This window comes from Nicotiana sylvestris, chromosome 9 (genome assembly GCF_000393655.2).
Source record: "Nicotiana sylvestris chromosome 9, ASM39365v2, whole genome shotgun sequence".
Taxonomy (NCBI): Eukaryota; Viridiplantae; Streptophyta; class Magnoliopsida; order Solanales; family Solanaceae; genus Nicotiana; species Nicotiana sylvestris.
The window spans coordinates 91,838,581-91,855,319 of NC_091065.1; the positions used below are offsets into that span (position 1 = coordinate 91,838,581).

The 16,739-nt window shown below is 36.9% G+C and overlaps 1 protein-coding gene across 4 annotated transcripts; it reads right to left on the minus strand.

Moving 5' to 3' along the window:
• Positions 1-13,116: 13,116 nt before the first annotated feature.
• Positions 13,117-16,715, minus strand: LOC104210213 (uncharacterized). 4 transcript variants are annotated; one of them, XM_009759050.2, is made up of 9 exons: positions 16,384-16,715; positions 16,129-16,270; positions 15,574-15,701; positions 15,406-15,484; positions 15,180-15,309; positions 14,457-14,614; positions 14,247-14,370; positions 13,841-14,151; positions 13,117-13,351 (listed from the first exon to the last, which is right to left on the minus strand). In XM_009759050.2, exons 4-8 carry the CDS (start codon positions 15,411-15,413, stop codon positions 13,846-13,848), a joined length of 726 nt encoding a protein of 241 aa, XP_009757352.1. In that variant the 5' UTR covers positions 15,414-15,484; positions 15,574-15,701; positions 16,129-16,270; positions 16,384-16,715; the 3' UTR covers positions 13,117-13,351; positions 13,841-13,845. The 4 variants fall into 4 exon arrangements, with proteins under 4 accessions (XP_009757352.1, XP_009757353.1, XP_009757355.1 ...); XM_009759051.2 differs by lacking the exon at positions 16,129-16,270; XM_009759053.2 differs by lacking the exon at positions 15,574-15,701.
• Positions 16,716-16,739: the final 24 nt, after the last annotated feature.

The window sequence follows — 16,739 nt, forward strand, 5'->3', positions numbered from 1 at the left end:
GTGGCATATAAAGTATCTCAGGCCCTCGGCCTCATATCACTCACCATATCCTCACATATGGCCCTCGGCCTCACTCAGTCTGAAAATCATCACAAGTCCCTCGGGCATTAGTAAAACAGTAGTTCTTAGCCCAAAACATCATTTATAAATATCATATAAGTTTCAAATCTGAGTAACAGTGGCTGAGTTTGTAAAACAGTAGATATCAATAGGACTGAGTTCAAATAATAAGTCAAAGCAGTGAGGAAATAGTGATAAAAATCCCCGTAAGGTTCAAATAGTTGGCACAAAGCCCAAATATGGCAATCAGCCCAAATCATGATGATAACAAATAAATTTTAGTCAAATACGCGGTAAAATCATCAATCGGGACGGACCAAGTCATAATCCCCAGTAGTAAAAGACCCCACGCTCATCATCCAGCGCGTGTCTCACCTCAATATAGCACTACGATGTGCAAATCCGGGGTTTCAAACCCTCAGGACATCATTTACAATCATTACTCACCTCGAACCGGCTACAACTCTAGCTCGCGACGCCTTTGCCCCTCGAATCGGCCTCCACGCGCGTCGAATCTATCCAAAATCAGAACGAATACATCACAATATGCTAAGGGAACAAAGCCCAAGCGAAAACATTCGAAAAATATCAAAAATCCCGAAATTAGCAAAACCCGAGCCCCGGACCCACTTCTCGAAACTCAAAACTTTTCACATCATTAGATTCCTCGTCTCCCCACGAGTTCATACATATCAAAAACACAAGAATCGGAGTTCAATTAACCCCTCAAATCCTTAATTTAAGCCCTCTTAAACTCAAGCCCTAAACTTCCATTTTTAGTCCTTTAATCTCTTAAATTTCAGTCCCAATCCATGAAATATAACCATAGAAGTGTGTTTTAGGTCCAAAATCCTTACCTTATCGAAGTTCTCTTGAAATCTCTCTTCAGAATCGCCCAAAAACTCTAAGTCCGAAGTTGAAATGAATAATCCCTTCAAAAATCGCGAAGAAGAAACATATATACCTTCTGCCCAGACATAACCGCATCTGTGGTCCAATAGCCGCTTCTGCGGTACCACTTCTGCGGTCATTTCACCGCATCTTAGGAATTTCACTTACAGATCCACACCGTATCGGCGGTCCACTCGTCGCATCTGCGGCTTCGTAGGTGCGGTTCCTTTTCCGCATCTGCAATACCAGGCCTCCCTCAGCCTTCCGCTTCTGCGACCCAAACAACGCATCTACAAGACCGCACCTGCGGTCCCCAAACCGCAGGTGCGAAAACACCAGAAGCACCAGAAAATCTGCAATCACTCAAGTTCCAAAACTTCCCGTTAGCCATTCGAAATCACCCCGAGGCCCCCGGGATCTCAACCAAAAGTACCAACATGACCCAATACCTTCTTCGAACTTGTTCCAATCATCAAAACACCTCAAAAAACATCAAATTTCCCAAAACTCATCGAATTCAAGCCTAAGTTTTTTAAAAACTTCCGAAACATGCTTTCGATCAAAAACCCAACCAAACCACGTCCGAATGACCTGAAATTTTGCACACACATCCCAAATGACATAAGAAGCTACAACAACTCTCAGAATACCATTCCGAACCTCGGATCAAAATCTCACCTATCGGCCGGAGATCACCAAAATACTAACTTCGCCAATTCAAGCTTAATTCTACACCGGACCTCCAAAACTAATTCCGATCACACTCTTAAGCCATAAATCACCTCTCGAAGCTAACCGAATCATCGGAACTCTCATCCGAGCCCTCTAACACATAAGTCAACATCCGGTTGACTTTTCCAACTTAACCCTTCTTAAAAGAGACTAAGTGTCTCATTTCCTACCAAAATCACTCCGAACGCAAATCAACCAACTCGACCACAAAGAAACACGGATAAAGAAGCATAATGAAGTAGAAATGGGGGAAACTGAGCGGTAACTCATGATACGACTGGCCGGGTTGTCACATCTCATTTGAGCATTTGAGAGTACTTCCTGGTTTTGATCAAGTGCCAAGGAATGATTTTCGGCTTCAACCTCTAAGGAGGATTTTTGGCTATCATTCACTTTCGAGGCTTTTTGGACTTCAAGCATTTCTCTCATTTGTAAGTTCAACCTTTCAAGCGCCAAGTCATTTTAGAGACTATTTTTCAAAAGTTCTTCCAAGGCACTTTACTCTTGGTTTCCTCCTTCAAGTAGGCATTCTAACATGAGCTTGAACTCTCAATTTTGACCATGCTCAACTTCTTCCACTTCCATGCCCCCATACTTGTCATCACAAAAAGTAGAATCATCATAGCGGGGGCTTGGGGAAGGGAAGGACAAATAAGCACAATACTCCCAATAACCATTTTGACGATCACACTTACCACAACTGCTCCACTCATGGGTTTGAGATTGTGCGCGCAATCCGCCCCCGGGAGAATTTAAACAATTCTGCCACGAGTGTGGTCCTCCACAATAAGGACAAGGTTCATCAAAGTATGAACAACTATCATCCGACCAATTTTCATTATATGATGCCATTTTTTTAATTAAGAAAATAAACAAGAAACAAACAAGAAAAATAGACCAAGGTAAGAAAAATTAGTTACACAAATATTCACAAGTTTGGACCAAAGCACTTACGCTTATTTCTCAAACAACCTAAATTATGCCAAATTGTTCCCTGGCAACTGCGCCAATTTTGATGACGTCCAAATCCACTACTAAAAAGTAAATGGACACGGTCGCATGTAATATAATTTACTCAATTATGAGTCGGGGTCGAATCCCACAGAGAAGAATATGTAGGCAATTAGGAATGTAAGAGAATTATCACTTGTTATGCAATGCCAAACACTTAGAATTGGTTTTTGAAAATATTTATATCTAAATGCGAAAATGTAAACTAACCTAGAAAGCAAGTAAAACGATCAATGGTTACAAGTATAGATACGCGGGGAATTACACTCAAGTAACAATCCAATGTATTTCACGATTTTACAAATATGAGCGAGTTTATATTAATTAGCCACAAGTAATAATTCTATATTAGCTTCTTCCAAAGACTAACAAGACTTCCCAATTGAATTATTCCTAAATTAATTAAGAGACTAAGCACACCCGGATATGGCTACAAGCAGTTCAATCCTATCCCTAGGTAGAATCTGTAAAATGAGGGTTAAAACCTCAAGTTCTTGTTAATTAATCTTTCTCAACATCAAATAATCTTTCCCAAAATTAATTCAAAATTAATGGGCGATTCCTAAGGTTAGCTAATCCCTTTGGAAACATTAAAGAACAAGAATAATTAAAGAAACAATAACTCACTTCATAAAAGATAAAAAATCATTTAATACATAAGCACAACAAGATATTTAATCCACACTTTAATTATGAATATTCCTATAAACAAGATTCAAGTGTTGAAATAAATACTACACACTTAGATATTCAATACAAAGCAAGGAAATGAAGAAATGAGTACAAATGAGTAATAAATTCTTATACAAAATCTTCAAATCTTCAAAACTCAAGTGTGTGTGCAAACCCTAGCTCCCAAAACTTGTTCTCTCTAGTCTTAGAGACTGAAAATAAGCCAAATATATGTTTTCAATAGGCTAGGTCGTGTATTTGTGGGTTTGAAATTGAGAAAATATGAAATGTCATTCCAATCTAGGTTTGATGCCCGTTGACTGCACCTGCGGAAGAATCCATGTAGGTGCGGCTCCGCAAATGCGGAAATTGAAGGGAACTCTTGCTCCGCAGATGTGGACTCTCAAGCGCAGATGTGCAATCCCAGAAGTGGGTCTCGCCTCATAGATGCGAACCCAGGCAAGGTGGCTCAGCTCTGCAAATGTGGGCCATTTCTCGCAGATGTAAGGTCGCTTCTGTGACCAATCTTTCGCAGATGTGGAATCCCTTAAGAATTTTGCATTGTTTTCACCTTTTTTTTGCTCAATTCCACTTCAATTGAATTCAAACCACTTCATGGTATCATTTACCTGAAAATCTAACCATGCATACCATAAATCACCTTATTTTATAATTAAAGGACACAAAACTAACGAAAAGGGACTAGAATGAGTGGTAAAATCACCACTTATCAGTCGTAACTGCCCCTTTTATATAATATACAACCAAACTCTAGTCTGCAAGCCTCTAAGAGTACCAAAAGAGACATACACATACACAACTAGATCAGGACATGACCCCATCATACCCAAAACGTTTATAACATCTGCCCTCTTACCTATTGACTTTTGAACAGCTACTCCAAAGGAGTGGAGAGCAACAACCAACAACTGAATCATCCACCTACTAGGAGGGGCATCACTGGGTCTGTTTGTAACTATGGGCATCAACACAACAGCCAAAAAGGAAGGGGCGTCAATACAGATAATGTACTAAGTATGTAAGAATAAGAAGCACAAATATATCATAGTCATAGCGTAAGAAATGTGAGTACGCGATTCCAACCTGAATACCAAAGACACACCATCGGGGGCGTAAACCAAACTGTGGAAAACTATGGACCATGGATCATAAATGCATGCAAACTTTGTAAAACCCAGCCTCTCATTAGGCCATGCATTAATTGATACCATACACACATACACACACACATATATGTACACACACATACACACACACATACATACATACATACATACATACATACATACATACATACATACATACATACATACATACCTTTAGCCACTCTTTGGGGTAAATTTTCATCACTCTGTACTCGGCCTCATAGAGGACTCGGTCGTACCCGGCCTTAGGGGGTCTCGATTGTACTCAGTCTCTATAGAACTCAGCGTAGCCGGCCAAAGAGGACTTGGTATCCTCAAATCATGCATCATCACTCCATACCCGGCCTCATAGGGGATTCGGTCGTACCCGGCCTCAGGAGATATCGGTTGTACCCGGTCTCAACAAAAACTCGGCATAGTCGGCCTCAAGAGGACGCGATAGCCTCAAATCACACATGATCGTACTCGGCCACACAAGGAATCGGTAATATCTTATATCATGCATCAACATACCTAACTTTAGTGGTTGCACAATAAGTGTCGTACCCGGCCGACTATAGCGCGACTCGGTAGAGTAATATATATATATATATATATATATATATATATATATATATATATATATATATATATATATATATATATATATATAAGTGCAACACAGTAAAAGTTCAAGAGGTAACAACTTTAAACATCAGAATGAATCATACTCTCCGATCACGGGATATCAACTGGAATAATATAGACTTTAAAATACATGATATCAGCAAAAGCGAACAAGAACAAGATAACATCATTGAGAGGACTTAGAACTACCAAACCTTACAGTGCAGGAGTCATTTAGAAAGAAGGAGAGACTTACACTAACTCATACCAAGAAAGAAGATTGTCCTACATACCTGATAAGAGATCTACTTATACTCCTGTGGTGGTTAACTTTGCCTTTAAGGAATCTTCAGAATCGATGTCACCAGGCGACAGGTGTTACATCAACGATTCCAAGTCCCTTCAAGCTAAATATTGCTAAATTCATATTCACCTTCGACTTTGCCTTGATTTGCTAGGAAATTCTAAAGGGGCATTGAGAGTATTTGAGAGGACTTGTTCCGGTGATACTTCTAAGAATAAAAAAGAAAGAACTTTTATGTTATTTTATATTATCACCAAGCATTGAAATTTTCACCACTTTTACATGCAAAATGGGTCGCCTTGCCCCGATTGTCGCGTTAGGTGAGACATTTGGCGCAGACCTACTGAAATGTGTGACCACCTTCTGGCTTCGAACGTGTCTCCAACTGATTGGCCACACTAGAATCCACACTCGCCATACTTATTTATGTGTGGGGTGTAACAATTTGCCTGCACTTGGTAGATTGAGAAGGTTGGGTAACAAGTTAATGGATGAATAGCCTAGAGATCTTTTGCAGGCGATTTGGACATTGACCAGATTCCTTCATGAGTGTAATTTTAACCAATCAACACTTTGCTGATGTTAGTACTTTCTTTATTATCTCATCTTTCTTGGACTTACTTGTATCTCTAACTTTAAAAAGTTTTGTTAACAAGGCCGAGATCGATTGCACTGCAGCTTGAAAAGACACTTGGTTGTCTTTTTGCAAGTATACTGGCTTAACCCACTTGCTACCTAGAACATAAGGTATTGATTTTAGCAACCACGAGAAATTAATATCTTTCACATTGGTGACAATGCTAACAACGGCTAGAGTAGTTTTGCTTAAGTGCGACTACTCGCTATGAATTTGTGGACAATGAATTCCTGTCAAGAACAAATCATGCATGGAGCCCGACCTCTTAATTTGAAGTGTAGTGGTGGAGTTAGTTCAAACCATTCTATATTATAATGATTAATATTTTATATCAGTGTGTATAAAAGATAAAATATAAATCATTCTATTGTATATCAGTATGTATACTTAAATATATCCATAAATGGTTGTTGATACCATCATTATTATAACTTAACTTCACCTTAACAGCTTGACTGAATGAATGTTTTGTTTTCTCGATTTCTTGTACAACTTTTAATTTATTTGATTTTTTTTTGTACTATTTTCATTTTCACGCAACATTGCGGTAGTGCAATGACTTGCGCAGGCTGTAGATTTTTTTTTTTTTTCTCTAAACATTTTGAATTGTGCAGTTGGGTTTTTCTTACTCTATTGTTAACTATATTTAAAATTTAAAAAAATAAAAATAAATTTCATTTTAAGCTGCAAATCGCATTGCAAATTGGTTCCGTCATATCACTGCACAACCAGTCCCAAATTTTGCATCAAGAAAAGAAATATTTGATTAACAACCTTCTCAGGCATCTTTAGCTTAATGATAGTCACATTTTGGGTCCAAAGATTCTGGGAATCTAACTAGTAAAAGTTTCTTCCAAATTCCATCAAATTATTCCTATTGACATTCCTCTCCGCCTGTCCATTACTTCATTAGTGTCATGTCCACTTTTGCCTTTTAATTAAACCTTCGACTTGATGTGTTATTAAATTTACTCTATTTTTTTCCTTCACATACTTAATTATCAGAGAATAAGGAATATTTAACTAAAGAACAGTCACCATAAAATTACTATAATACTAATTGGTGTACACAATTGAATTGTGGTGTATTAACATTGGACTATCCCATTGGATGACGTATTACATGAACTATTATCCCCATGTCTATTAGATTGAGGCGGACCCAGGATTTGAGAATAACGGGGCACTATCAAAAACATTCTAGCAGGCGAGTTTCGAACCCGCGTCTTGTGACAAGAAGCAAGGTTTATTCTTAGAAGCGGACCATTGCTGCAAGCATAATTTTGTTAATGAGGGTGCCAAGAAAAATATTTAAGGGGTCCCCAACGTATATACAGTTATATATATATATATAGAGTTTTTGCCGAAGTTAACAGGTTCACGTGACCCCTCAAGTATGATTGTAGGTCCGCCTCTGTCTATTAGCAGTACTGGTCTCTAGCCACGAGCGTACCCCTTACCGGTGAATATAAAATTTTAAAAAATGGCATATATATTAATTCTAAAATAATTAAATATAAGTTCATGATAATGATAAGTTGCTCATCATAGCTAAGTCAGGAGAGAAATCTTGCCCTAATGTGAAATCCTTTGGATATTCCGATTCAAATTGTAAAACTAAGCTATATGATTTTTTATGTATTTGTGTAGAAGTTCAAATCAATAGACAAAATAGGTTGGTTTATATGTAATCCTAAAAGTAGTATCGATAAAGATCAATGGATAATTCAAATAGGTGAAAGTTTAAAAATAAAACTCATTGCCAAAGTGCTTTATAATGTTGCGCCGCAAAATTTAAGAGCGAGCAAGACTATCTTGGTGAATGCAATAAGAACCGGTTGCTCGCCTAAAAACCAAAAAGGGAATTTTACCGACTAACTAAAAATATTTTAACAGATGCATTTTTTTCCGAAAAATATTAGTATTAATACTAAATTAATAAGTGTACAAGCACCATATTCAAGAGCTTACAAAAACAAATCAAGTTATGGGACGATTACCTTTTGGAGTTTTAGTGTTTAAAGTATACATCCTAATTAAGCAACCCAAAAATTACTGAGAGATTTATATTACATAGAATTCTGCAGAGAATATTTTTTTGAAGTATTTTGGATTTGACGTACCTGCACAGAAGTAAAATTTGATCAAAAATTCACATTTGGAACATTTGATACATCTGAAATCACCAGACTAAATCAACAATATTGCCAAAAAAAAAAAAATCTAATAAAATTCAACAATATTTTACATGTTGTCCCAAAAACAGACCTTGCAAGACGAAGTATAAGGATTAGTCATAGTGTTAGCAAAGTGGGGATGGATGATCGAGTTCTAAATTATTTTTCTAAATTATAAGACATAGTTGGCAAAGTATTTTACCTCGAATTATAAGGTATTAATGCATATTAATAAACATTAATTCGAGAAGTGAAATAGAACCAAACTATTTTTAGTTAATATTGTGTAAACGGCAGGTTCAACTTTAATTTCATGTGCTCGAAGAATTCAGAAATTATTAATTACCCAATTAAACATTTTCAATTTGTTAATATTTTATTAGAATATGGATTTACATCTTTGTACAAAAATATATTTTTTTGATTGAAGGGCAAAATAGTCATTTAATTTTATACGAGCATTTTAGCCTTTTAAATTTAATGGAGGGTCTTCACACTTATAATATAAAATATGAAATGATATAATAATTTTCATCATTTCTTTTAATTAAACCTCAAGTTAATATTTTTGCCGGACTACACTCTAAGTTGGAATTTGGACATAAGAATTGTAAAATTTCGGAAAAAATTATAGTGAAAATGGTATTTGAAAATTAGAGTTGTGTTTGGACTAAAGGTGTCAAAGGGGTGGGCCGGGCTGGTCCGGGTTGAGTAAAAAAGTGATCAGTCAGTCACCAATCCGGGCCAGTTATCGATTTTTCGAAACCGAATTTAACGGGTCCGGGCCCATCCCATGAAATATTGAATCAGAACGGTTCCGGGCCTAAGGGGCCGAACCGGGTTTATTTTTTTTAATATTTTGTATAACTATCGTAATTTATATTAATATAAAGTAAAAATATAAAACAAAAAAAATCTTATGAAAAGAGTGTTTGAACAAAGGACACAAAGGTTTTAGAATCCTTATATTTAAATATTTCATTAAGAATTTAAGATAATAGAATACAATAAAGATGGAAAAAAATTGCACTTATAATTTGCAAGTTCTTTTTTTATTTCAAACTTGCAAATTAAAGTTTACATTTAACAATAACTAAATTAACGAAAAAATAATAAATTTAAAGTTTAATTATTAAATACAAAATTATAAATCCAGAACTTTAAAGGTTTTGCATTGCCTTGGTAAGTTCTTCATAATCAATATGAACTTCTTGGTCATCTTCTGAAGTGTTAAATTCATAGGCTTTCATAGTTTCATTTCAAATTTTCATTAAATAATAATACTTCAAATTAATCTAACAAACTAAAACATTAAGCATAAATACGTCTAATAATTATAAAATAACACAAATTGTCTCAAATCAACTTAAATACGAATTTCTGGAGGACGCTCAAGACAACTCTTCATATGCCTCCTTAAATAGCCTGTGCCCTCCCACTTTCGACGAAGATTTAAGACTCGACCATAATTCTTGCAGTTTACTTTGTGAACTTCTTCATTTTCTTCTACCACCTCAAAGTGTTCCCAAACATATGAGCACACTCTAGAAGCACAAGGCATGATTTAACTTGAATTGAGAATTTAAGTTTGAGAAATAAGAGATGAGCGAAGAAATGAAGAAGGGGGGTGTATTTATAGCTTTCTAAAGGCTAAATTAGTAATTACTAAAAGTGTTATTTTTAAAAAAAATGCCCAAAAAGGGCTATTCTTGCAAAATATCCGTTGGGTCAAATTGGAAGCTAACCATTGCCAATGGTCAAATGAATTTAAAAAATAAAAAATAAAAATTCAGAAAATAATCGTTGAACCGGTCCAGGTCGGGCCGATTAATCGGTTCAACAGTTATTTTCCTTGACCGATTTTGACTGGCTCGGTTAACCGGTAAGGAAAATATATACAGATCAACCCCCTAACCCCCCAACCCAGCCCTACCCGACCCTCTACCACCAGTCCGGGCTAGTCCGGGTTAATACCGGTCTAGGCCAGTCCAGAACTAGGTCAACCCGGTTCATTAAACACCCATAGTTTGGACATGGATATAACTGGTGGTGGAATGAAGTGGTCCAAGGTAAAGTGGACATGAAGTTAGTAGGGAGCGCATGCGAGGTTAAGAGGAGTGCGAACAGGGAGAGGTATAAAGTAGCTAGGAAGGAGGCGAAAATGGCGGTCACGGAGGCTGAAACTGCGGCTTTTAGTCGTTTGTACGAGGATCTAGGGGCCAAAGGCGGGGAAAAGAAACTATTCCAGCTGGCTAAGGCGAGGGAGAGGAAGGCACAGGATCTGGATCAAGTGAGGTGTATCAAAGACGAGGACGGTAGAGTATTGATGGGAGAGGTCCAAATTAAGCGAGATGGCAAACTTACTTTCATAAACTTCTGAATGAAGAAAGGGACCAGGATATTGTGTTAGGCGAGTTGGGGCGTTCCGAGAGCCACCGCGATTTTGGGTACTGTAGGCGCATCAAGGTTGGGGAGGTCGTGGGAGCTATGCGAAAGATGAGCAGGGGCAGAGCTACCAGGCCTAACGAGATTCCGGTAGAATTTTGGAGGTGTGTGGGTAGATCAGGTCTGGAGTGGCTGATAGGGCTGTTTAATGTTATTTTCAAGACGAAGAGGATGTCGGACAAGTGGAGGTGGAGTATAGTGGTTTCTTTGTACAAGAATAAAGGTGACATCCAGAGTTGCAACAATTATAGGAGTATCAAACTATTGAGTCACACCATTAAAGTGTGGGAGAGGGTAGTAGAAGCGAGGGTGGGGAAGACAGTGTCTATATCAGACAACTAGTTCGGGTTCATGCCGGGTCGTTCTACTACGGAAGTTATCCACCTTATTAGGAGGTTGGTGGAACAGTACATGGATAGGAAGAAGGATATGTACATGGTGTTTATTGATCTGGAGAAAGCATATGACAAGGTTCCTAAGGAGGTTCTTTGGAGATGACTAGAGGCTAAAGGTGTGCCGGTTGCTTACATTAGGGCGATTAAGGACATGTATGATGGAGCTAAAACTCAGGTTAGGACAATGGGAGGCGACTCCGAGCATTCTTCGGTTGTTAAGGGGTTACACCAAGGATCTGCGCTAAACCCATTCATGTTTGCTCTGGTGATGGATGCACTGACACACCATGTTTAAGGAGAGGTGCCATAGTGTATGTTATTCGTTGATGACACTGTTCTGATTGATGAGACACGGAGTGACATTAATGAGAGGCTGGAGGTTTGGAGACAGACCCTTGAATCAAAGGGTTTCAAGTTAAGTAGGACAAAGACGGAATACCTTGAGTGTAAGTTCAGTGCCGAGCCGAGGGAGGAGGGCATGGACGTGAGGCTTGGATCACAGGTCATTTCCAAGAGAGGTAGTTTCCAAGTACCTTGGGTTAGTTATCCATGGGGGTGGGGAGATCGACGAGGATGTCACATACCGTATAGGAGTGGGGTGGATAAAATGAAGGTTAGCATCTGGAGTCCTATGTGACAAGAAAATGCCTCTGCTACTCAAAGGTAAGTTTTATAGAGCGATGATTAGACCGGTCATGTTGTATGGGGCTGAGTGTTGGCCAGTTAAGAACTCACATACCTAGAAGATGAAAGTAGAAAAAATGAGGATGCTGAGGTGGATGTGCGGGCACAGTAGGATGGATAAGATTAGGAATAAAGATATTCGGGAGAAAGTGGGTGTGGCTCCTATTGATGACAAGATGCGGGAAGCGAGACTCAGATGCTTCGGGCATATTCAGAGGAGGAGCTTGGATGCCCCGATAAGGCGGTGAGAACGGTTGGCGTTGGTGGATACGAAGAGAGGTAGAGGGCGGCCTAAGAAGTATTGGGGAGAGGTGATTAGGCGGGATATGGTGAGACTTCATATCTCCGAGGACATGACACTCGATAAGAAGCTTTGGAGGTCGAGCATTAAGGTTGTGGGTTAGGAGGTAGTTGAGCATATTTTGTCTTCCAGTGTGAGGTTAGGCTGATAGGATTTAGTCTTAGACTACTAGTGGTCAGGGCTGTGTTTACACTACTCTTCCATTTTTATAGTGTCGTGCATTATTTACTGGTCATTATTTCTACCTTTCATCTATTCATTGGTTCTTATGTTGTGTTATTATTTCCATGATGGTACTGATATATTTTTTCTTTTTTTCTTTTCGTCTTCTTGAGCTGAGGGTCTATTGGAAACAACCTCTCTACCCCATCGGGGTAGAGGTAAGGACTGCGTACATACTACTTTCTCCAGACCCCACTTGTGGGACTATACCGAGTTGTTGTTGTTGTTGTTGTGAATGGTTTGAAGTGAAAATTTTAAAAAATAACTTCTTGGAGTTTTTTAAATTTCTGAAATTCAACTTAAAGTGAAATTTTAAATTTTCATGGTCAAATACTAATTTTTAAAAAATTAAAAAAAAATCGAAAAAAGTGAATTTTCTTATGGACAACAGGCCCTAAATATTACGATAAATTTTGGTTTAAATTTTGGTTTATTAACAATATCCTGACGTATTGTCAATTGGTTCAAATGCTCTTTATAAACTTGTTTTTAATTTTATGACCCTAACTCTTTTTTTTTAATATACTAGTAGGATAAGCCCAGGCTTCGCCCGGGCCCAACACTAACAATGTTATACTTTTAGTTATATGTTATGTTACTTTGTCAACATAAAGGTGTTGATAGTCAATTTTTCTTTTTGGAAGTAAATTTGTTAGTACTAAGCTAAGCTTGCATATTATTTTGTATAGGTATGTGGCTATGGTTTTACTGTTGGATTATAGTTATGATGAAAAGAGTTAGTTTGTATAGCTAATAGTAAATAGTTGATGAAAACCTGCATAGTTAATCACAGAAAATGTGGAAGGATTGTAGTGCAGTAAACAACATCACCAAAATCTGCCTTGGTAAGAGTCAGTTTGCCAAGCTATTTATACAAAATGTGAAACATTGTACTGCAGTAGACAGTTCATGAAAATCTACTATTTACACAAAATGTGGAAGAATGTACTGTAGTAAACAACAACACCAAAATCTGCCTTCAATGTAAGTATTACAACAGCGGTGGGCTAGCAAAATACATTGGAGCGACCTTTGTTGCATTTCAAATCTGATGAGGCACATGTATGAACAACAAAGTGAGAGTTAAATGTAAAATAGTAGTTGAGAATATGTACATAAATTTTGTTTTGGATTGTTAAAAAATTCCAAAATTCTGCTGGACTGTGAGAACTATAGGCTTTACAGTATAAGCAAAATCCATAAGGTTACTTTTTGACATAAAATAAGCATTGTAATGGATAGAAATTGAGAGAAGTAAATGTAAGTGTTCATTAATTAGTAGTCTAAAAGCAGACAACAGAAATTCTATTGAGAATTGCAAATGTCATCCAGCTAAATAATTTAACAAAGAATTAAAATGCATGAATGGATGGATAAACAATGTTGTTACTCGACAAAACTTTTATTATATATGAAATTACTGTTTGTGTTTGCAGTTGTTTAGCAGATGCAGCTTTTTTGGTTTGGTGCTTACATATAAAGTAACTTAGTTAAAAGGTCTTAAAAAAATAGGGTCTCTGAAGTATCAGTTTCTAACCTTGACTATTTTTGCCGACGACTTGTTGAGTCTATGAGTGGTTTCTTGGTTGGGTTTCCATCTTGTGCCGATGGAGTGCGATTTGCTTCTGCAGAAGTGATGGATTGTACCTTTCTTTTATTTCCCTCACCAATAGTAGTTGATGTTGAAGACTGTGCCGAGTCGAACACAGTCTGTTTTTGCGTGTAAGATATGATAGCAAAGGTGCCAGGTGGTCTATCTGGTGTTCGAAGTAGTCTTTTTTGTAAATGAATTTTGAACAGCTTGTTTAGCAAGTGCTCTCTGATATGCTCAACAGGTAACAACTGTTTCTGTGGGAATAAGTTTGCTACAGATTGAGTTAAGTGAAGACTTTAAACTAATTTGGAGTCACGCAAAATAATTCTAGAGTTGGCAGTATATACACCTGGGCAATGGTAGTTTCATATACTTTCTCTGCTGTCATTGAAAGCATTGTTTCAGCTACTTTGTCTGACACCATTGTTGTTATTGTTCCACTCTCGTCTGTGATTTCAACTTCAAATTCACATCTGCAATATTGTGTTTGTGCGATGATAAGGTTTTAGCTGTCAGATGTCATTATTGAAAGTGTGTCAATGGTAAGAGCTATTATTACCTTGGAATCAGCATTCTCTCTAGCTTGCAGTTGATACAAAGAACTTTCTTTTTGCGCTTGATTCGTGCTAGATGTTGACACTCAGAGCATAGAAGTACGAAGAAAAATTGGAACTCACTTGGTAATGATATTTCTCCTTCAACATAAAAACTTTGTGCCTGTTGAGAAAATAATAGAAAGATACTACTTAGTAATCACAACATAGAATAACTCGCAAGATAAAATGGCGATCCCAATATTGGTGTTATTCAGTTATCGGTGTGTCATTCTGTTCTTATTTCTTGCGACCATATTATTTGTCTTACTGCTAAGAGTTACGTTACTGGTAATGTTATAGCAGAAATAGAATATACTGAGAAAATATTTTAGGCGTATCCGCTATGTGAAGTTATGTGAAGTTCATTTAGCTAAAAATTGTGTTATAAAACGTCGACAGAGGTTTAGTTTCTCTATTCATGTTAATATATGTGTTATTGCATTTGTTTTATGACTTATTGGAGTTAAATCTCTATAGGTATACAAATATTCGGCTAATTTTCTTGAGCTTTATTTGTCTTGGGGTACTCCTTTGTTTGCTGGTGAAAAATATTTCTCTTTGTTTACGTAGTTTCTATGTTGATTTCTGGTAGAAAACAATAATTGTCAGAAGGCTATTTTTAATACGATGTAGAAGCAAAAGAACAATCGATGGTAAGCCCAAGTCATATGTTTTAATATACTTACAGTGGACTGTGAAGGAATGGTTGAAATGAGAACTATTTGGTCTTCAAAAGGTGCAACATTTAGTGTCGAAGGCGATTCTGATGTACTTTTGAGAGTGTATTCAATTAGCATATGTTTGTTCTCCTTTGTCCTGCGATGTAATAGGAGATATTATAGGTTTTTTTTTGGAATCATATAGTATTAAAAAATGGAATGTATTGGCGAGCAAATAAAACACATTTCATACCAATTCATTAAATTTGTTGTCTGCGGGTACAAAGGATCGATTAAGATTGATGAATTGAACCTTGTTGTCAGGCGAGCCTCTGCATATCATATAGTGTACTTGTTAATGAATAAGTTAACAAATCTAAACATTGATGTACATGTGTGATGTAAAGTAACTTGTGAATACCTTGTTTAAAGTTAGAAACAGCTATTCGTTTTGCAACAATGACAGGATATCTATGTAGCTACTGTAGTAGTTCAGTTCCATCGTTGTCAGCCAATTCCCCCCATATAGTAAACAGAAAAGGTTTTTTCCTATGATATTAAAGATGAAGAATTAAATACATATTTTGTACAGTTACACAGAAACATTAACTATGAATCTCACCAAATAGCTTAAACTTGATCAGCTAAGTATTTGACAATGACAGTCATACTAATTAACATAACCAAAATCTACATAACATTATACTCAATTTCACTAATCCAAAAAACTGTAAAATCTAAATACAGTAAATAAAGAACGACAATGCAAAATAAAAGAAACTAAGAAAATTATTTTATAAAAACACTGTAGGATTTTCATTACCTAAGATTGAAGAAAGAGAACTATTGAATGGTTCTTCAAATCATACCATCTGAATCTGAATGACGCTTTGAGTTTGCTTTTGTATTCGTTTGTTTATTTATTTTCTTTATTTATTTTCCTGAATCTGAATCTGCAGAATTATAAAAATAGTACCTATATGTGATTTGAGAGAAGGGGGTCCGTGGGGATCGAGGATATGGCAATGGCAACTTCCGCTACTCTTCTTCTACTTCACTTCTTCCCCTTTTTGGTTATTTGGGTCCCATTTTTAATTTTACTCCCATGGTCCCAAAATCTTTTAAAGATTTAAAGAAAATAGAACATCAGGGAAAAAATGAAGACAACTTAGAATTCACATAAGAAATCCAAAACAAATTAATAAAAACAAAGAACAAATCAGAACCCAACCTCAGTTTGTTTTCAGCTTTCTGAAACGGATCTTAAGACCAAACTGAAGAAAAGATTGTTAATCAAGCCAAAACCACAAAGATCTGATCTTTTTGCAGAAGAAGAAAAAGTAGAACAGAAAGCATAAATAAAATGAAATGCTGGAGTGATTGGAATAAACATGCTCTTTATGGTATAGGTGAATCGAAAAGGGCTAACTTCTATGAATTTGTTGACTTAGCAAGTGAGGTCTGCTGGATTTTGGGGCCATGGATGCTCAACTTGGAAGTGGATGCTTGTAACAAGTTATGGGAATTGGGAGTCCACGCGTTCGGCGACCGCAGAAAGAGTCAGCAATTATAAGTGTGAGCTGTAAA